The sequence below is a fragment of the Erythranthe guttata genome, chromosome 13, assembly GCF_056151865.1.
Source record: "Erythranthe guttata isolate IM_541 chromosome 13, IM_541, whole genome shotgun sequence".
Taxonomy (NCBI): Eukaryota; Viridiplantae; Streptophyta; class Magnoliopsida; order Lamiales; family Phrymaceae; genus Erythranthe; species Erythranthe guttata.
This window is the reverse complement of record NC_142545.1, coordinates 3,336,225-3,359,354: the sequence shown is the minus strand read 5'-3', so window position 1 is coordinate 3,359,354 and position 23,130 is coordinate 3,336,225. Positions and strand designations below refer to the sequence as shown.

At 30.8% G+C, this 23,130-nt stretch overlaps 2 protein-coding genes across 2 annotated transcripts; both read left to right on the top strand.

The window, feature by feature from the left end:
- The first annotated feature begins 9,993 nt into the window (after positions 1-9,993).
- Positions 9,994-18,923, top strand: LOC105959667 (uncharacterized). The gene is made up of 21 exons (XM_088812296.1): positions 9,994-10,020; positions 10,098-10,365; positions 10,453-10,543; positions 10,645-10,769; positions 10,864-10,948; positions 11,040-11,172; positions 11,294-11,352; positions 11,535-11,658; positions 11,767-11,949; positions 12,034-12,102; positions 12,200-12,314; positions 15,476-15,556; positions 15,661-15,720; positions 16,165-16,218; positions 16,691-16,778; positions 16,987-17,048; positions 17,150-17,203; positions 17,309-17,440; positions 17,579-17,747; positions 17,828-18,517; positions 18,908-18,923. Exons 1-21 carry the CDS (start codon positions 9,994-9,996, stop codon positions 18,921-18,923), a joined length of 2,685 nt encoding a protein of 894 aa, XP_088668422.1.
- Positions 18,216-22,166, top strand: LOC105951500 (uncharacterized). Its single transcript, XM_088812157.1, has 2 exons — positions 18,216-20,125; positions 20,247-22,166. Exons 1-2 carry the CDS (start codon positions 19,054-19,056, stop codon positions 21,887-21,889), a joined length of 2,715 nt encoding a protein of 904 aa, XP_088668283.1. The 5' UTR covers positions 18,216-19,053; the 3' UTR covers positions 21,890-22,166.
- Positions 22,167-23,130: the final 964 nt, after the last annotated feature.

Genomic DNA, 23,130 nt, shown 5'->3' with positions numbered 1-23,130 from the left:
GACTTTTTTTTTTTGTAAATTTCTTCTTTCATGCTTTTTTTTTCTTCCTCCGGCCGCTGATTGTTGATAGTAATATTGTTGCGGTCGACAATAAATTACTGTCAACCACATAATTTTTTTTTTGTTTTTCTATTTTGTTGGCTCTTCATCGTAACAATATTATTGTGGTTGACAGTAATATTACTTCTAGTATTGTAATTTTACTGTGGTTGGCAATCATATTACTGTCGACCTCACTAATATTTGTGGTTGACAATAATATTACTGCCATTGGCAGTAATATTACTATCCACCACAACAATTGATGCGGTTGGGTTTTTCCGTTTCGAGGAATCTCGATTCTTTAAGTCCGTTCCATGTTAGGCATGTTCGTCGCGGACGTGCAAAAGGGACCGGGAAAGGTACTCCGGACGTTAGCACTCCGACGCCCAAGTTAGAACACCTTAAAGAATCGGAGATAAATGTATTCGTGATAAAATAGTTTGTTAAGATCAAGAAAACTTACCTTGAGGTTTATGAACCCTCTATCTATCATCTCCATCGACGAGGTCTTCATTATTGCAGAGGCCATACATTTAAGTATTTCCTGATTTGACACCGAGTTGGGCTAATTGGTCGGATTCGAGTGAAGCTCTTCAAAGGGGTGGAAATAGAGAGAGAGAAGGGGGCACCGCCGACAGAAAATGAAGAAAAAAGAATAAAAGTGTGAAAGTGAAGAGAGGGGGCGGGCATCACCTGAGAGAGAAGTGGTTGTTGACTTGGTCCAATTTAGTAAGCAAAATTTGAGGGCAATTAAGTAAATGTACAATAAAACTAGGGCGGTGTTAATTTTGTTAACGTTGACCGTAAATGACAGGGGTCGTTTTGGTACGTTTCGTAGTTCAGGGGGTGTTTGCGACAACCCCTATAGTTCAGGGGTGCAAACTGTACTTTCTCCATTTTTTTTTGTTGTAAAGAATATGTTAGTGGGGTTTCCAGGGGTTTCCTAACATACCTACCCAACTTCCCCCTATATCATTAACCTACCCTGTGTCTAGGGGTGGTAAACGAGCCGAGCCGGCTCGTGAGCTCGACGAGTCGGCTTGTAAGAAGCTCGAACTCGGACTCGTTCACACCCCTACCCGTGTCTATCCAATTATGTTAGTGGTAGAGTAACTTCTATGTAACTCTTTGTATAACTTCTCTTGTAACTACCGGTGGTTTTTACACCTATATAATTGAACTCTCTCTCCCTCAGTAATACATTCCCTTGCCCAAGGGTCGACTCGCCCCTGTATGCATGTAATTGTGTATTTTTCGATCTATATTTGTTGGTTACGAATTGATTTATAATATAATATATTTGAAATTTGTGAATTATGTTGTTGGTGATTATTATTTTTTTTATCATCAATGAATTGGTATATTTACATAAAAGAAAGAACATCACTGCGAATGTATAGTCGACTGTAATTACATGCATGTAGCCATTTTCAGTACAGTAACATTCGAAACAAATTCAAGAAAAAAATTAAAAAAATTAATATTGAATATACTTGATGGATAAATAAATTAAAGGAATTACTTTTAAATATGAAAAAAACGAAAGGAAATAAATGAAAGGACTTGAACTTAATTTTATAGGAAAAAATGGTGGGGGAAAATTCAAAATTAGAGCAAATAACGACCGGTTCACTAGGCCGATTCACCGAGCCGATTCAACTTTTTTCAACTTTTCCTTAATTTTATTTTTAAATCCGGGTGAACCGCCGGGCGGCCCGGCGGTCGACAGTTCACCTATTTCTAAAACAAGGTCCGTACAGAGAGACACAGGCCGGTTCATGGTTCCGAGACCGGTTCACCGGTCAATGGGCCGGTTCCGAGCCGAAAACCGGCCCATGGCCGTGTCTACTCGTCACTGCCCTATATTTCAGTACTAAGAATTTAATCAATTTACTCCCTCCTTCCCCAATTAATTGTCGTTTTAGCCAATAATTATTTTCCCCTTTTATTTGACGTTTTAAATTTTCAAAGTAAAATATTTTTCTTTTTTCCATTCTTGCCCTTGTTATTAATTGTTCCAATTCTTTACGTTACAGTTTGTTTAATAAATTAATGGAAAAATATTCAGAGAGATGAAAGGGCAATCTTGAGCTTCACTATCAAATTAAAGACTAATTAATGAATTTCTTAATCTGTGTGAGATATCCTAAAACGTCAAATAATTAGGGAAGGAGGGAGTATTATCTAATCTATTAATATAAAAATATATAATTTAGGATGCATTTATTTTTAATATTTATTAGGAGGTTGAGGTTTGGTTGGAAACTTGGAGGGAGTTTTTGTTTGTTTTACTCGCCTTTTCTATTTGACAATATATATTCACCCTTGTTTCTCTAGCGTTCTCTCTGATACTAAAGCTTCTCCTCCTTCACACTGAAGAATCTTAGAACGTTATACAGAGAAAATCAAATTTGCTCAAGCCGGCGCTCCGGCGAACGGCGAAGGCAAAAGGAGAATGTTACCACTTTCTAGCACATAATCGCGCATTGAAAGTCGATGAACTCTGAAGTGAAATCTCAAATTGGAAACCAGGGCAGAGGATTGAGGCCGACTTCGTTGAAAACAACTCAGATTGACTCGGTTAAAGGTAGCATATCCCCGTCCGTCATTTTTTATTTAATCGTTCTTCTTTCACGTTTATTTGTTTTCTTTTTCCCCTAATCTGGTTTTGAATAAATTTTGCTGCGTGATTGGGTTTTTCTTACGCGCTTTGGCTATGGAGTTGTGACGTTGTAAACAAATCGTCGTCCTCTCTGAAAACTAAGGATTCGGTTTGATTTCATTTCTATGTTCTTGGGAAATTAAACCTAATTGGCCTTCTAATTACATCTTTACAAAACCCTCTCAAGATGCTGATCGACAAAATTTGACTCGAAAACCTAATAAATTTGATTCGCTGATCCTCTGTAATTTACATGTTTGTTGGTAGAAATTTGCAATGTTATCGGAACCGGACCGGACACAAAACCTCGGGTCGCGGTTGGACCGGTTCAACTGGGTTCGACCGGGGTTTTTTATTTTTTGAAATTTTTAATTATTTTATTAGTTTTAATATTTTAAATTCATATTTTCAGTATATTTTTTCTATCTTTCACACGATCTTTTCCTTTCTTATTATTTTTTTATATATAAACTATTTTATTTATTATTCCTCATCCCCCTTTTCATCTTATCACTTACGCGCATAACTCTGCTCTCTTCTTTTATTTATTTTTTATTTTTTCTTTACTTCTCTTTTTCTTTTTTTCTATCTTCTTCATCGTTCTTCTCACTCCATATCCACCACCAAACAAACTATTTCAGTCACTCACGACCAGAGCCTTCTGTAAAATTCCGGCCACCGCCAGTCTACTCCACCCAGATTCGGCGAATTCCGCCAATATCCCGCCGCCAACAACCACCAATGAAGTGTTTTAGATGAAAACCGGGGTCATTGACCGATTTCTGGGTTTGCCGGTTTTGGCCGGTCGAACCGGGCTTTTGACATTTGGACCGGCCGATCCGGTTCGGTTTTACAACATTGGAAATTTGTATGTTTATGGTCATTAGTTGAGTTAAAATAAAGACAGGACGATTGTACGAAGCAAACTTAAAAAATAATGGGCTATTTACCAATCACATAAAGAAATCGAATCAAATTAATAATTACTACATTATTGCAGTACTCGAAGCATTACTGACGACGTGAAAATCGACCAACACAAAATCCAGACATGCCCAACATCAAACTTGACTTTGCGTGCGAGGCGGCCGATTGGTAAGATATTTTATTATCGTCTACCCACGCACATACATGGATCTTTCTTATGGTTTTGTTGCAAAATACACATACATATTTATTAGTAAATGCACTTCATATGAACGATCTTGGTTGAGTTATTTAAATTTGCATAAATAATGAACACAACACATTATTATAAGGGGTTTTTGTGAATAAGTCCCCAACCAAGCATGTTTATTATTCTAGGTTTAGGGGTTATATTTCTTTCACCAATAAACCCATCCCTTTAATATTTATTATAAATAAATGAAACATTCATGTATATCCCAATATTACCATCAACCATTTATACCCAATTCTTAATTATAACCCAGTTTAATCAATTTTGTCCACAAAAATCCAATTTTGACCACAAAATTTCAATTTTGAATTTTTTTTAGCATACTTTAATAAGCTCCAATTTCATCCTTAACTTAATTTAATCTCAATTTGACCCCAAATTTCACAAATTATTCAATTTTGACCAAAACTTTTTTTTTTCAAAAAAAACAATTTTGCCGTTGGATTACGGCATTGACCGGCGGTCAACGCCGGTCTCTGGCGTTGACTTTTCAATTTTTTTTTTCTTTCTGATTTTTTCGCCGGTTTCCGGCGTTCACTTTTTTTTTTATTTTATTTTTTTTGGCTTTTTTCTTTTTTCATTTCTTTTCTTCCGGATTTTTTCGCCGGTTTCCGGCGGTCTCCGGCGTTGACTTTTTTTAGTGTTTTTTTAAGTTTTTTTTTTTTTTTTAGTTTTGTTTGGTTTGTTTCTTTTTTTTACGTCTGCCGCTAAACGTTGACCGTAATTGTGCTGTCACTAACAGTAAATTAACGTAATTACATTGTCAATGATAGTTAATTAACGTAATTGTACTGCCGTTGACAGTAAATTAATGTAATATTATTATTTTTTTTTTGTTTTTTTTTTTGTTTGATTTGTTGACAAGTCAACGTAATTATATTACTGTCGTTGACAGTAAAATAACTGTAAACACAATAATATTACTGTCAACAACATCAATATTATTATTTTTTAGGGTTTTTTGTTATGTTTGAGTTATTCACGGAGTAACGTAATAATATTACTGTCTATTATTGTAATATTACTGTAAACACAATAATGTTACTGTGGTTGACGGTAATATTACTGTTGTTATAGTAATATTGCTGTCAACCACACCAATATTATTATTTTGTTTGGATTTTTTGTTTGTTTGAGTTATTCACGGAGTAACGTAATAATATTACTGTCTATAATTGTAATATTATTGTGGTTGACGGTAGTATTACTGTTATTATAGTAATATTACAGTCACTCACAATAATATTAATTCTTTTGGTTTTTTTTATTATGTTTACATTTGTTGAACGGTCAACATAGTAATATTACTCTATTACACAATAATAATGAGTTTTATTGTGTTAATATTATTGTGCTAGAGATTAATATAGTAATATTACTGTGTTAAATTGTAGTTTAGTTAATTTTACTGTGTTTAACAGTTAGACAGTTAATATTACTGTCAATCACAGCAGTATTGTCTTTAAATGAAAAAAAAAAGTTACAGAAAGAAAGAAAAGAAGAAAAAAAAATCGAAAAAGTCAACGCCGGAGACCGGCGAAAAAATCCGGAAGAAAAAATAAAATTGAAAAGTAAACGCCGGAATCCGGCGGGAATTTTTTTTTTTGTAAATTTTTTTTTTGAAAAAAACATTTTGGGTCAAAATTGAATAATTTGTGAAATTTGAGGTCAAATTGAGGTTAAATAAAGTTAAGGATGAAATTGGAGCATATTAAAGTATGAGGAGTTATTTTAGTCCTTTACAAAATCTGGACCATGTGTGAACTTATTGGTAAAAATGTTTTTTGTATGAATCTCTTTATGAATAAGTACCCATTGATGGGCTTATTTGTAAACACCCCTTATTATAGTAGTTATTATTTAATCAAATACAACTAATTATTAATATATAAACAAATGTAAACAAAAATGAACACCAAAACAAACTATGTATGAATTGCAAACAAATAAAAAAAATCAAGTTGAGGAATAATATACTTTATTATATATTTTGGAGAAGGTTGATAGGGTAGTGAAATATGATATTGATTGGGGGTTGCAAATCTCTATTTCATCCACTTTTTTTGATATGTACCAAAAATAAAATAAAAAAATAACAACACCAATTTCCCTTCCATTGGAACCAATATATTTCAAATATAAACTCATTTGTGTATTTTGTTAGACTCCAGACAAAAGAAAATTCATTACTCTAGTTTTATTTTTTTGATGTAAGGGAAAACTAATAAATCGGACCACATAATTGTCTTACCTTAATAACAAGTCTTTGAATATACAATGCACGGTTTCAAATATGATTAGGTAAAGATCTAGCCCGCATGGGTGTAGCTCAACTGGTTTCGGAGGTGGTAAATTGGAGCAAGGTCCTAGGATCGAATCCTGGCAGCCGCAGTGTGGGAATTTCAACTCCAATGAGATTGGTTCCTTGTGGGCACCAGGTCCGGGTCCGCTACCTTAACGGGCCGTTGAGTTACCATGATTTACATTCCTCCATCAATCCTTGTCGGACCAAGGGATGGGGGCCCTGGGGGCGAGGGATTTCGCCTTTTGGAGCAAGGTAAAGATCTACTCATAAGTATTGTAGAAAATCTATATTATATATAAAACTAAGATACACAATCAAAGTTTTCTAATTGAGGAGATTGAGTCCATAATATTTTATATATTTCAAAATAACCCCACTTACCATATTCACCCATATTACTAATGAATTAATTTCACATTATTGGTTTTTAATTTTTTATCTCTCCTACATGTCAAAATGGTGTCTTTTTATTGGTTATTGATTTTCCTTTTTAATCCATTGCTTCATATTAAAAAACGTAAATATATAAATGGACATTCCACTTAATTTGGGTTAGTTAAATTTTATGCACAATATTATATTAATTGCCAAAAAAACCCAATTTTCAAATTTCATCTATCCTACATGGCAGAATAGTGTCTTTTTATTGGTTAACGAGTTTTTTTTTTATTATAATATTTTCATTAAAAAATTGTGGGACTGAAATGCAATTATGTTCCACCATATATATCACATATTATTATTAATTTCAAAATAACCCAACTTACCATAGTCACCCATAGTATTAATGAATTAATTTCACAATAATGATTTTTAAATTTTATCTCTCCTACATGTCAAAATGGTGTCTTTTTATTGGTTATTGATTTTCATCCATTGCTTCATATTAAAAAACGTAAATATATAAATGGACATTCCACTTAATTTGGGTTAATTAAATTTTATGCACAATATTATATTAATTGCCAATAAAACCCAATTTTCAAATTTCATCTATCCTACGTGGCAAAATAGTGTCTTTTTATTGGTTAATGAGTTTTTTTTATTATAATATTTTCATTAAAAAAATCGTGGGACTGAAATGCAATTATGTTCCACCACATATATCACATATTATTATTAATTTCAAAATAACCCAACTTACCATAGTCACCCATAGTATTAATGAATTAATTTCACAATAATGGTTTTTAAATTTTATCTCTCCTACATGTTTATTTTTAAAGTAGTATAGATAAAATAGGTAATTACATCAATTTATATTAATTACTTTTTTTGTTACCTTTTTTATATTCCCTAACTCTACTATAAATTAACATTCAACATGATGTACATTCTTCAACTTTTCCACATACTTTTTTTTTTTTTTTTTCTGTTTCCGAGATATGGAGAGAATTCTTGAAAAAGAATTGCATTGGTATCACCTACATGCAATGGTATATTCATCATAGTCTCTTTTTTAGTGTAACAATGAATTATTACTTTATTTTGTATATGATTTTTTCATTCAATTTTATATGTAGCCTTTAAAGAATGCTTTTGTTGAGGCTTCTCGGTTGACCGGATTGTCTACTATCAATATTCGATACGAGGAGGGAAATCATTTTCAAGTTGCGGTATCTTCGCGCCAAAAACATGGAAAAATGTATATGTTGTTGACTAAGGGTTAGACAGAGTTTTGTTACGCACATAACATGGTTTGCGGCAACACGTATTCTTTTTTTTTAACCAATGGGATGATGTACTTGAGGTGTGGCACGGCCCAGCCTTTCCAACGATATGATATGTCTTCGCCCACCTTAAAGTTTTATTATTAATAATATGAGTTGCATCGATTTATAAATAATTTCCATTTTTTTTAGTGTTTTATTTATCATGTTGAAAGAGCATTGTATACCATTAACATAATTGTGCGCATCCACACGAAAACGAATACCCATAAAATAATTAAATAAATATATAGAAACGATAAAACAATTATAATATATTACAAAAATAGTCACAATATATATCACGTATTTTTAAATAAAAGAATCCATTAAATCAATAGAATCAATATACATATTTAAACAATATATTCCGTTATTTTTATAAGCAATTTTAATTGTTCAAAAAGCATAACCATTATATATAATAGTGTGTAATTAACATGTTTGAAATTTATATTGTTTTTTCCCTAATCCGTTATATATATATATATATATATATATATATATATATATATATATATATATATATATATATATATATATATATATATATATATATATATATATATATATATATATATATATATAATGGTTATGGTTTTTGAACATTCAAAATTGCGTATAAAAATACATACATATATATTTTTGTAATATATATATATATATATATATATATATATATATATATATATATATATATATATATATATATATATATATATATATATATATTCTCTCCTATATAGATATAGATATAGATATATAAAATCAATAAAATATGTATACTTATTTTAACAATAGAATCCGTGTATAATATATTTAATTTTTATGGATATATTCAAACAATATAGATTTTATTTCCTTTATACTAATTAATATCGATTTAATCTTTCATATTTATGTAGATTATCTATAATTAATATAAATTAGGCATATAAATATGTTCATAATCGAAAATTATGCAGCTTATTTATAGGAAATTGTTTATAGATAGTTCATTACATGTAATATGAATAGTTATTAACTATAATTTACTCTAATTATAGAACTATTAATTTATTATATTCCATTTACTATTATGATTTACGAAATAATAGAATCCGTATACACAATATATATATATATATATATATATATATATATATATATATATATATATATATATATATATATATATATATATATACTTATGGAAAAGTATCTACATCAATATATCCACAAATTCCGTATACACAATATATATATATATATATATATATATATATATATATATATATATATATATATATATATATATATATATATATATATATATATATATATATATATATATATATATATATCCGTAACAATAGAAACATGCTTTTTTTATGAAGATGTAATCTTTTATATTTATGTAGGTGATCTAAATTTAATATAGATTAGGCATATAAATATATGCCTAATCGTAATTTATGCATTTTATTTATAGGAAATTGCTTAATTTTAGTTAATTACATGGAATATGAATATTTATTAACTATAATTTACTCTAATTTCGGTACTATTAAATATAATTGTATTTTATTTACTATAATTACAGAACTAAAATTTAGGAATTATAATTTTACTTCCATGATTGTATTTCATTTAATATGATTTAGGAATTATTAAATATCATCATATTATATATACACGGTTCATTTCATTGTTATTCTAAACTGCAGGATAATATTCTCGATACTTCACCAGCCGACCATCGTTCTCTTTTTGTGAATCGTGAGTATAATATTATTTTAGAATAATCTTTTACCTTTTTTTTTTAATTTTTTTCTTTCACGATGAATTAATGTAACTTTATCATATAGATTATATATTATACTTTATGCATATTCTGGAATATATATAATTCAAGAGTTGTTATCGTATATTCATCTTTTATTGTTTGATTTAATTCACTAACAAATTTTTGATTACGTGTATTAAACACATATAGATGTCAAGGCAAGTAGATCTCATTAGAAACTTGGGAGGTGAAAAAAAGTCATGGAATCTCAAAATCCGTGTTTTGCACATTTGGAAACAGCCAAATTATTTTAAGAAAGATCTTCAAGACATGGAGATGATATTCATTGATGAACAGGTGATTATTTTATTTTAATACGTCAAATATGATTGTTAGGAAATTATATTTTTCACATTTGTTTTTTCATTACGCAGGGTGATACAGTGCAAGCTTCCATTAAGTATACACTGTTATACAGATTTGAGTCTAAGATCAAAGTGAACAGATGTTATGTAATGTCAAACCTATCTGTTTTTTTTAGTGTCAAGACCTACAAGCATGCCTTGAATGACTATAGAGTCACTTTTGAATATACATCTACTGTGAGAGAAGTTGACGTTCCGTCCATTCCAATGTATTCATTTAAGTTCACACCTTACGCAGATATACAACAAGCGTCAAACAACAATGAGTATACGATAGGTATTAAATTTTTCCATTTATGTTTTTCTTAATATTTAGCATTTATTTACTGGATGTATTCTTACAATTGTTTAATATTAATTGCAGATGTTATTGGTTCGCTTTTGTCGATAGGTTCATTGAATCACCTATCGGGTGGAACAAAACAAAACATTCCATTTGAACTTGAAGATATTGAGTATTTTAAAAAATCACTAAAATATATTTTTTTTTGGATTTTAAATCATTTATGTTTTCATGTGTTTTACATATCAATTATCATTTTATTTGTTATGCAAGTGGTTCGAAGGTCAACTGTTTGTTATGGGGAAAGTTTGCTGAATACATACTTCAACGAATTCAAGACATTGGTGTAGGGCCGTATATTGTTGTAATACAATTTGCAACGACTGAGATAAAGAATGGTATTAGTTTGTTCAATAATTTCTTTTATGCATCATGTATAATTAATGTTAGGGTCATTTATTACATTTCACTATTACTGTTATGTTTTCGTAGGTGAAGTTCAGGTATCTAACCATTGGCATTCATCACGCGTGCTTATAAATGAGGATATACCTGCAATTAATGAGTTCAAATCGAGGTTACAATTGTATATTTAAATGCATTAATTACGTTTTTTTTAAATTTATTTTTTTCATTACGATTTATTTGCATGTAACTTTTCATTTTAGTCTCATTCGGAGTAAACCAAATAGTGGTCAAGTGATAAGTCAAAAATCGTCGCAGTCTTCTTACTCGATGGAAGATGATTTCATACGTAAGACTGTCAGAAAAAATTTGGACGAACTGAGTGACACAAATGAGGTAATAACGATGTATTTGCTACATTATTTATTCGTACATTTTCAGCAAAAATACTAATAGGAATCATTTAATCAAAATTGATTATAACTATACTTAACTGATGTTTATTTTCACATTTTAGCCTGGCAAATATGTTGTATTGGCCACTATTAAGGGTCTTGTGAAAACATCAAAGTGGTGGTACAATGGTTGCATTAAGTGTAATAGATCTGCTAGACAGGAATTCAAAAATGTGGTATTGTCACGTTTGCAAAGCTCATTGGCCTACTACTAAGCCAACATATGTACTATTTTTTTTCTTTGGGTTAATTATATTACTATTCTACAAATACTTTTCATTCACATTTTTTTATTCTCTTTAGTTATAAAGTTGAAGTCATTGTCATGGACGAAACAAATTCAGCTTCGATGATTGTATTTGGGAAAGAAGCTGAAATGATGCTAGATATTCCTGTAGAAGCATTAATTCAAACAGTCCAAAACAGGGTACATTGATCAACCACTCATCCTTTTTTTTATCTAAAATATACATTTTTTTAGAGTAATCAATTAATTTTGTATTTTTATCATTTATTTATTTTTAATGCTATGAAGGGAGAAGAACCTGTGGAGTATCCTATGGAACTTGAGGGGTTAATTGATCGAAGAATGTTATTCAAAATTGCTATCAAGGGTGATAATGTTGCCAATGAAGATCATAAAACATACAATGTTCAAAAAGTTTGCACAGATGATGCTATCATTGCTTCATTCTTGAAGCATTACGAAATGGATGCGGTATTGATAATTAAGTTTAATATAATTCTTTCTTTTTATTTTAATACGTGGTATTGAATGTGTATGTATTTTATAATATTGCAGAAACATGATAATGGTTCATCGTCGCTGAGTGTCAATTATGACAACGATGGGTGTGTCTTCTCATCAAAGGTTGACAATTTATTTTTGATTAATTGTTCATATGTTGCACGTAAGAGATGTTTCACAAATACATAAATATTTTACGTAATTCTTTGCTAATTTATAGGACTCTGGAACGTGTTCTAATTTTAACGATGGCGTTGTGGATGGTGATATCACAACTAATGCTATTGTGGATGATGATGTCAACGCTATTACTCCAATGAAGCGATCCAACGATTGTATTTTGGATAGTATTCTCAATGATCCTACCGTCCAACAATCATCCACCAAAATATTGAAAAAGATCAAACAAGAGAAAATGGAGTAATGTATTATTTAAATTTATTTGTCATTTTTTGTTATTCATTTCGATTTTCTTTGGTATTTCGTATTTAGAGACATAATATGTATTTCTATTTCGAGACAATGTCCTTAATACTTTTGCATGAAGTTTATTTCAATAAAGTTACTTATGTTTTTTAATGCGGCAAACGTATTTATTCATTTATGCCAAAATGAATTATGAATATAAATAAAATTGTTTATATATTTGAACATTAATTGCGTTACAAAGATTATACATTGATATACGAAAGAGAGTACCCATATAGATAACATTGTTATTTTTACGTAAATATTTTTATTTATAAATATAATAATCTATATTATATTCTACGATCTACGTAATATATTTTATGAAACATTTACGTATGAATCAGATTAATCACCCATGTGTTAATATATTTTCAAATAAAATTGATAAATTAATACCGGTTAAAATAATTTTTATAATTACATGTATTAAATTAACAATAATAAATTGTTATAACATGTTTAGTAACCAACTTATTCACACGTAAATGCTTCTTTCAATATGAAAATTAAATATTTTACATTCTACTAAAACCTATTAATATTTATGTTTTTTAATCTCGAGTTGTGTTTAGGGTAATAGGATCCGATATTTTCAATAAAATAAAGGCAAATATATTAATCATCTATATAAGATTTTTAGTTTTTTTTCTATTAACTTTGACATTAATTTTGAAATCCGTGGACTGTAATAATTAAATAGTTATATGAATATAGTGTGTGTATTTTCTAACTTTATTTTAAATACTCATATATTTTGAAATATTTTGATTATAGAAAGAGTATTAATTTATGCAATGTTAACTTAAATCAATTATATTTTTAAAATATCACCATATATCATTTATTCCTAGATTAAAGCTCATTTTAAAATTTGAATTTTTAATTTTTAATCTACTTTCCAAATTATGCGTATATTCCAAACTATATAATCTCCCTAACCCAATGTTATTTTCAATAATCAAACCACATTCTTCAAATTATTGTACGTAAATATTTTCACTCAAGAATTATTGATTTTATATTTTTTAATCGTTCTTTCACCCACATTTATTTACGCACAATACTGTACGGATTTTAATACCCCCTTCCCTCCCCCATTTTTTTAATCTTTCAATCCCGAATCCAAATTCGTTCGAGGTGAAAATGGAAGTTCAACTAAAATATATATATATATATTTATATATTTAACCGAGAGTATATATTTTTTCCTTAATATAATATCCACATGTACTATAATTTAGGGATTAGTTGAAAAACAAATGGAATATTTAAAAAGCATATTATTCACATTTACTCTAACTTAGGCATTAATGTAGGATTGTGATTGTTTTTTTTATATTATTCACATTTACTATAATTCAGGGATTATTACTATAATTTAGTAACCATTAAGTATTATGATCAATATATAGAGACTTTTAAAACGGATAATAAATATATTTTAATATAAAATTGCTATTAATTAATGAAAGTTAGGTAATTATGTTTCATTAACTGGAATCTGACTATTTATTGCAAGAAAAATTTTGTACATTAAATAGTTTTGTAACATGCTTACAAAATATCCAAATCAACCATTAAATTAGGAACTAATTACTATAATTTTTGAATAATTACTTCTTACCATCTTAGATATATACACCGTTTATTTCATTTCATTGGTTGTATAAAGTGCAGAAAAATTATATTATTCCAACTAATCATCATTTAGATATCGTTCTCTTTTTATGAATTTTGAGTATAATAGTATTCTTACAATCCGATCCACGCAATACGGTACGTGGCATATAAGATCGATATTTTGTAGTTAACTTCCTTTTTCATTTATTTTATAGTGTTCGAGTATAGTTTTACCGAACGAGTACATGTAGTTATTAGTTATTTACCATGTATTGCTATTAAATCACATATAGTTCACGTTGTGTAATCATCTCTTCATCTTTCCTTAGGCTCTCTAAATCATATATCTACTTTTTATTTTCTGCATATATTCATGACTTTACACTTTAGTCCAATTTATGTATATTGTGGAACATTTATATAATTTTTATTCGTATTTGTTTCAAAGTATGTTTTATGTTACGTATACAATTTTATTATATTTATTTACATATTAAAATTTTCGAGTTGAGTAGATCTTATTCATATAAGATCTATGTATTTATATACATACATCTTATAAATGATTTAACAATTTATATGAAACATTTTTTTTATATGAAAGTCATTCAATTTTCTATGTATATGATTACAATATATTCTTCTTTTTTCCCATTCTAAGACACAATATGAAGAGATATTTTTGAATGCTACAAATATTGATTGCTTTTAATTATATTTAATAGAAACATGCATACACACATCTAACTGTGCAGCTTAAGTTTTGCAGGTTTATGTGCATAGTATTTACATATGGATAATAAACGAAAGACGCCTTCTTCACCTGAAAAATCTATATTATACGATGTACCTATTGGTAAGCTACATATTCGTGTTGTGAATGTAAATATTTTTTCAGGTGTATTATCGATTTATTTTTTTATCTATAGTTTCAGATCTATCAATAGAAACAATTATTAAAAGGGATGCAAGCCCATGGCCACAGGATTACCTTCATAACACTAGGTCTCCTGCAAATACTTACCAACGTAAGTTATCAATAATCGTTATTTACTTCATAATTCCATAAATGAAATATTTTTGTAAAATTATGGATATATAGATCATAACAAACTGTATGTGTTTTTATTACATGGTCATATATTTTCTTTAAATTAACTGTTATTTGTTCAAATTCATTGGACTCAGATAAACAAACTCCAATTCAGTCAGTATTTTCAACTAGAGAAGTCATCATGGACAATAATGTTTGTCTCCAAAATTTGTTGAAAGTAAGTATTATCATTTTGTCATACCATCTATATATATATATATATATATATATATATATATATGTATATATATATATATATATTAAAGTACAACAAATTAATATGAAAACATTACAACAATAAAAAAATCGCAGGTTTTCCAAAGTCCTGTCAATTGACTGTCGACGGATCTCAGATGAAAGAGAACCAATTCGCCAGAAACATGTCTGACAATAGTACGCCATATATACATACCTATTTTTGTAGTTATTGATTGGGTATGGTTAATATTTATTATTAAATACGTTATCCTTTACTATTTATCAATATAAACGTGTAGGTTATATTGTTAAAGGAAAATGCAAAGAAATAATGATTGAACAAGTTGAAAGCAAACGAGGTAAATGAAGCATTACTGGACAAAATAAATTGCTTGGTGACGCCTTCAAGGGAATTAATCTTGATCGAATGCGTGATAACGGCGTTCTAACCGACATATCCAATGGTTAGCTATTCAACTATATAAGGGTTAATTGCGTCTTTATTAATATATATTATATGGTACGCATGTATGAAATTTTATTGAATGGTCTTAATGAATATTTACTTCTTCTTCATATTATAAGAAGTAAAATATTTTTGAACTACAAGTATAAATATCTAATTATACTTAAGTTTATATAATGCATTTAATACATATATTCATATATGTGTATATATACAATATATATATATATATATATATATATATATATATATATATATATATATATATATATATATATATATATATATATATTTCCACATATAATTAATATCTACGGTTTTAATGTGTATACCACAGTATATGGAAGTCCGCACTCATCTTTGGAACATGTTGCAAAAGAAAAGGCTAAAGGTATTATTCCTAAACAAACAAAATTGCTAGGTGATCCTTCAAATCGAGTGAACATGGATCAAACCCAATCGAGTTATACTACAACTAATCGTTCAATTGGTTAGTATTTAATTTAACTTTAAATACGAATATCACAAACTGCTCGATCTTATAGTATTTTTTTACCGTCATTATTTCGTATTGGTCATAACTAACTAAATTTTGTTCTCCCAATATCCTTCCACAGATGCTGTCAATAGTGTACGAAAAAAATCATTTCCAACATATACAGAAAAATTGACTAAGAAAAAGAAAGGTATTATATCAAGTATTTTTTTTAGCAATAAAAAACAAGTGGCATTAATTAAATGGGGAGTAATTGTGGTGTCGATGCTATGTTAGACGTTAATATTGTTATCTTTGTACAATTATTGCTAAATAATTATAAATAAATGAATTTTATAATAAAGAAGTTATGTTGTTATTAAAACAGATGACGTTGAGTACTGTCGCAATGGTGTATCTACATCGTGTGAAGATCATTTACAAGTTACAAAATCTTATTATGAATCAAATAAAAGGTGCGATCTTATTTTCTAGGACTAATTTTATGTTTTATTAAATGATTAAGTGTGCAATACATGTAGACAATATTCCTGTTTTTTCTTTCATTTCTATAGAAGCTGAATGTTTACTATTATGTTAGTTGTACCGTGCGGAATGGAAAGAAGATGGCTAGGAGTCATAAAACAATTGACTCTGTAACACGTATGTTGGTTATGACATCAGTACCGCTATGTTGGTAGATGAGGATTTACAGACGTTAAGAGACAATTCTTCCGACAGCGGAGGTAATTATCTTTGTCATCATCTAATAACGTATCTCATTGCTATGCGTTATTTGTTAGTATATTTTTCTACTGTAATGATAATTTTTTGTTCATAAATGTAGATTCTGAATATGTTTCCAACGATGAGAATAGTGACGATGCAGTTGACGATACTGGTAAATATCATTTTAATCTAACAACTTTTAATCTTAACATTACTAATTATATAAATTTATTACATTTTTTTAGATGAATAATATTATTTAGTTAATTTTGGATAGATTATGAAGATCTTGGAGACCAGACGTATGAATGTCCTTTTTGTGGTTCAATGATGTGGTACGGTGAAAGAATTGACAAGCATAGACAAACATCCAGGCCCAAATTTGGCTTATGTTGTATGTCCGGGAAAGGTTAGCTCCCAAAAATAAGAGATGCACCTCCTACACTTAACAATTTAGTGTTTGGCACTGATCGGAGCAGCAAACATTTCCAAGAGAACGTACGATCGTATAATATGATGTTTTCTTTCACGTCGCTTGGTGGAAAAGTGCAGACATCTATTAATAACGGATCTGGTCCATACACATTTCTGTTACACGGACATAATTACCATCTACTGGGCAGTTTATTGCCGGAAGAAGGCACTAGGCCTAAGTTTGCCCAACTTTACATTTTCGACACAGAAAATGAGATTCAGAATCGAATTGATGCCGTCAGGTAAATTTTTCGGAATTATATTCATGTTCTAAGGAATATAGAGCTTACAAATTATAATTACATTATTTTTTATTTCACAGGTCCGAAAATCAATCTAACAATCTTGACCCAGCCATCGTTGCATCGTTGAAAGATATGATTGACGGTAACAATGTACTTGCACAACATTACCGTGCTGTTCGAGATCGTTTTTCCAATGATGGCCATCAAGGAGTAAAACTCAGATTGGTAAAGAGTCGCAGTACTGATGGCAGGACGTACAATCTTCCTAACGCAAGTGAAATAGCAGGCTTGATCGTTGGTGACTTTGACACACAAGAGGGTGTTAGGGATATTGTAGTTGAGACGCGCTCAAATAAGCTTCAACGAATCAGTGAGCTCCATCCTCTTTACTTGCCTCTACAGTATCCTCTTTTATTTCCTTACGGTGAAGATGGTTATCGAGACGATATCAGTTTGAGAGAATCTTCATTTGCTGATAATAGAAAACGAAGGAAGGTAAGCATGCGAGAATTCTTCGCATACCTAATTCAGAAACGGCATGGAGAACATTCGTTACTTTTGCATTCCAAGAAGTTATTTCAGCAGTTCTGTGTTGATGGATTTTCGATGGTTGAGTCACAGAGGTTGAATTTCATAAGGTTCAATCAGGATCAACTTAGGGTTGACATGTACAAGGGTATCGAAGAAAAGATTTTTAAAGGAGACACTGAGGGTAAATCTGTTGGACAACGCATTATAATTCCAGGGTCGTTCACCGCAGGTCCAAGGTATATGTTTAACAACTTCGTTGATGCTCTTCAAATATGTAACTGGATTGGATTTCCAACCCTCTTCATCACCATCACATGCAATCCCCAATGGCCAGAAATACAAAGGGTGTTAAAAGATACAAATCTCAGGCTGGAGGATCGGCCAGACATTCTGTGTCGTGTGTTCAAAATGAAGCTCGATAGTATGATGACGGAAATCAAGAAGGGCCGTATATTCGGACGTATTAGAGCATGTGAGTATTTAATTAGATATCCATTTATAATTAAACATTTAATACGTTTATATAAATTAGATAATTTAGTCATGTGCGAGTTTAACTACTTTTTGCTTCATTAACTAAATTAATTCATATTTTTTAATACCGTATGTTTACATTTTTTATGCAGATGTCTGCACAATTGAATTTCAGAAACGAGGTCTACCGCATGCACATATTTTATTGTGGTTGCATAATGACGACAAGCAAAAGAATCCAGAAGAAATTGACAGGATCATATGTGCTGAAATTCCTGACGAAGAAAACGACAGAAAGATGTACCAGTTGGTGGAGAAGTATATGATACATGGACCGTGCGGTCAGGCGAATTTGAAATCTCCATGTATGAAAGATAGAGTTTGCACGAAACGATTTCCAAAGCCATTTGTGCAGCGCACTGAATCAGATGCAGATGGGTTTACAGTGTATAGGAGAAGGGAAGATGGCAGAACAGTTACGAAGAAGAAGACTGCTCTTGATAATGGGTTTGTGGTCCCCTACAATCGTATATTGTTGAGTAAATACCGAGCTCACATTAATATCGAGCTATGCAACCAAAACAAGTCAATTAAATACCTGTTCAAATACGTAAACAAGGGGCATGACCGAGTCACAGCGGCATTTTATGAGACACGCAATACAGATGGCGGTGCTGAGATTCGTGATGAGATAAAGATGTACTACGACTGCAGATATCTTTCGGCGTGTGAGGCAATGTGGAGGTTGTTTAACTTTGATATTCATTACAGAGACCCGTCCGTAATTAGGCTAAGCTTTCATCTCCCCGATCATCAGCCAATTGTCTTCAATGAAAACCAGTCGTTACAAAGTGTGTTGGATAGGCCATCTGTCAAGCAAACTATGTTCCTGGCGTGGTTTGAGGCCAACAAGAACTATCCACATGCAAGGGACTTGAGGTACGGAGATTTTCCACAACAATTTGTGTATAAAGAGGATTCTCGAACTTGGGCACCAAGGAAAAAAGGATTTTCTATCGGTAGGATTGCGAATGTTCCCCCTGGAAAGGGGGAAGACTATTACCTTAGGTTGCTACTTAACATTCAAAGGGGATGCACGTGCTACGAGGACATAAGAAAAGTTTTTGACATCGTCTACCCTACGTTCAGGGATGCATGTTATGTGTTGGGTTTGCTAGATGACGACAAAGAATACATAGATGCAATAAAAGAAGTGAATACTTGGGCATCGGGGGATTATATAAGAAGGTTATTTGCGGTTATGCTGCTTTCCAATAGCTTAAGTCGGCCCGAACATGTTTGGCAAAGTTGTTGGTTGGATTTGGCTGAGGGTATTGCTTACAAACAACAACGTCTTCATAAAAATCCAGGTATGGCAATTTGTATGGCATTGTATTCAATTAGATTTTACGTATTAATCATTCTTTTAATATTGTCTCTGTACGATTTCAACTAGATGCACATAATTTATCCATTTTTTTATTGTTGAAGATTTACATATATCGGATGAAAGCTTGAAGAACTATACTCTCACCGAAATAGAAAAAATATTGCAAAGCAATGGTAAAAGCCTGCAAAATTACGCGCCTATGCCAGTTCCAATCGAATACTCATATGAGGACACAGAAAACATATTGGTGTTAGATGAACTGGATTACGACCGGTTTGAAATGGGTAGAGAACTTCAACTGTGTCTTGCTTCCATTACAGATGAGCAAAGAAAGGTTTATGATGTAGTCATGGATGCAGTAACCAATGACAGTGGTGGAATGTTCTTTCTATATGGCCATGGTGGAACGGGAAAGACGTTTCTATGGAAAACTCTTTCGGCTGCAGTTCGTTCGAAGGGAGATATTGTAATTAACGTTGCATCGAGTGGTATAGCATCGTTATTGTTCCCCGGTGGAAGAACAGCTCATTCTCGATTCGGACTACCCATAAATGTACATGAGAGTTCCACCTGCAGTATATCGCAACAAAGTCCACAGGCAGAGTTGCTCATAAGGGCAAAACTTATTATATGGGACGAGGCTCCTATGATGCATAGATACTGTTTTGAAGCCCTTGACAAGACAATTAAGTCAATATTACAGGCTGACAAACCCTTTGGTGGTAAGGTGGTTGTTCTTGGAGGTGATTTTAGGCAGATTTTACCAGTTGTGCTCAAAGCATCAAGGCAGGACATAGTACATGCTATGATAAACTCCTCTCCGCTGTGGAATTTCTGTCGTGTCATGAAGTTGACTAAGAACATGAGATTGCAGTCATGCTCTTCTCCATCTAATGTGGATGAGATAAAAGAATTTGGAGACTGGATACTGAATGTTGGTAATGGGGATGTTGGGGAAGACAATGATGGTGAAGCTTCGATAGAGATTCCAGATGACATGTTGATTGGTGATTCAGAAGATCCATTCAGAGACTTACTCGAATTCGTTTACCCGGATTTGTTGAGTAACATGTACGATCGAGATTATTTTCAAGGGAGGGCAATTCTTGCACCAACTAATGAATGCGTCGAGTCTGTAAACGATCACTTAATGTCTCTCCTTCCAGGAGAGGAGAAGGTGTACCTGAGCTCAGATAGTATGTGTAGGGACGAGCACACAACGGAGGATAATGCAGAAATTTATTCGACTGAATTCCTCAACACAATAAGATGCTCCGGAGTTCCTTCTCATGCGTTGAGGATCAAGGTTGGTGCACCCGTTATGCTAATAAGAAACATCGATCAAGCTAGAGGATTGTGCAACGGTACCAGACTTCAAATTATTAGAACTGGCATTCACGTTCTGAGTTGCAAAATTCTTTCCGGAAAAAATATCGGTGACATGGTGTTCATTCCTCGGATGACTTTAATACCATCTAACTCCGGACTGCCAATTAAATTTCAGAGAAGACAATTTCCGTTGATTGTTTCTTTTGCAATGACGATAAATAAAAGCCAAGGCCAAACTCTTTCGCATGTTGGTTTGTATCTTCGTAGGCCTGTCTTCAGCCATGGTCAACTATATGTTGCAGTGTCCAGAGTTAAGAGCAGAGGTGGCATTAAGATATTCATCAAGTCGGATTCGGGTGAACTCACCAATGTTACTAGAAATGTCGTGTACAAGGAAGTATTTCATCGAATTTGAAGGTAGAAAATATTTTCATATTCATCATTTATTCATGTAACATGTTTTTTATTTTAGTTTTAAAGAACTTATTCTTTTGCATGTGTTTCTTATCTATATATTTTCCCCGGTGCGATGTTATTTTCAGTCATTTCCCTAGGGTGCTCGGTGCAATTCTTATTATCTTTAAGATTTGTTTTTGACGATATATTACTATTTAATAGTATTCTTATATCATAACTATGAAGAACATGACACTTATAACATATTTTTATTATTGTTGGTCGATTACGTTATGTACTTAAATTCGGTGACCGTGATAATTGATATATGCGTAAATTTGTTTTTGAGACATGTATTTTCAGTTAGAAATATGTCGCCCCGTGCATCGCACGGGTGAATACTAGTAATTGTTCAAATGATTATTTGATTTGCGCGAAAATTGAGGTAGGAAATCAATCAAAAAAATTTATAGAAATTAAGGTCGTAAATGAGCCAAAAAAATAACTATCAAATCAGTTTTGTCTTTGCATTGAGAAACGTAAAAAAAATATGCAGAATATTCGAACGTTTGTTAATAGTTTATTAATCAATATGTTCCTAATTTATTAGAATTGTTTATTTTCCTAATAATTAATCGGTAAATTAATAATATTTGCCAGGGATTTAAATATTAATCAATGATGTTTATGGTAATAATAATAAAAAAACCCTAACTTTTTGAACACTAAAATGAAATGTAGCACTCTCAAAAAAGTGAAATGTTCGAATGAATACAAAATAACTAATGTACTGGTTCATAATAGCGGATTTTGTGGACGAAGGATTTGTAAACACATTAAAATAGATTGTGAGCAAAAAAAATCATAATCTATTTGTAATCACCACTTTATATAATAATATAGTGTCTAACTTATAAATATTTGTTTACAATGGTTCACCGGAAAAAAAATATGCAGTTTCATTAAGACATAAAAAAATATATCTCAATTAAAATTGCTCGATATAACATATAAACATTTGAATTACATTTTCTCTAAGAGATTCTTGGTTGGATGTAGTGTTGTCCATGTAAACCAAATAATTTGTCGTATATTTCACATGCATTGTCGAGATTACACAAAAAACAATAGAAGAAATGAAAAATGAAAAATAAAAAACAAAATCAGTTAACAATGACAAATGAAGATAAAGAATAATATACAATAGACTATAACAACAAATAACAATGACAAATAATATCAATAGTAACATAAATATAA

Excerpts from the sequence above, each read along its gene's own strand:
- LOC105959667 (XM_088812296.1), top strand. The coding sequence starts at position 9,994 with ATGGAGATGATATTCATTGATGAACAG. Across the intron at positions 12,315-15,475 it reads AATGAAGCGATCCAACGATT|GTTTTCCAAAGTCCTGTCAA; the intron begins GTATTTTGGATA and ends AAAAAATCGCAG. Across the intron at positions 17,049-17,149 it reads CAATTCTTCCGACAGCGGAG|ATTCTGAATATGTTTCCAAC; the intron begins GTAATTATCTTT and ends TCATAAATGTAG.
- LOC105951500 (XM_088812157.1), top strand. The coding sequence starts at position 19,054 with ATGTACCAGTTGGTGGAGAAGTATATGATACATGGACCGTGCGGTCAG. Across the intron at positions 20,126-20,246 it reads ACGTCTTCATAAAAATCCAG|ATTTACATATATCGGATGAA; the intron begins GTATGGCAATTT and ends TTATTGTTGAAG.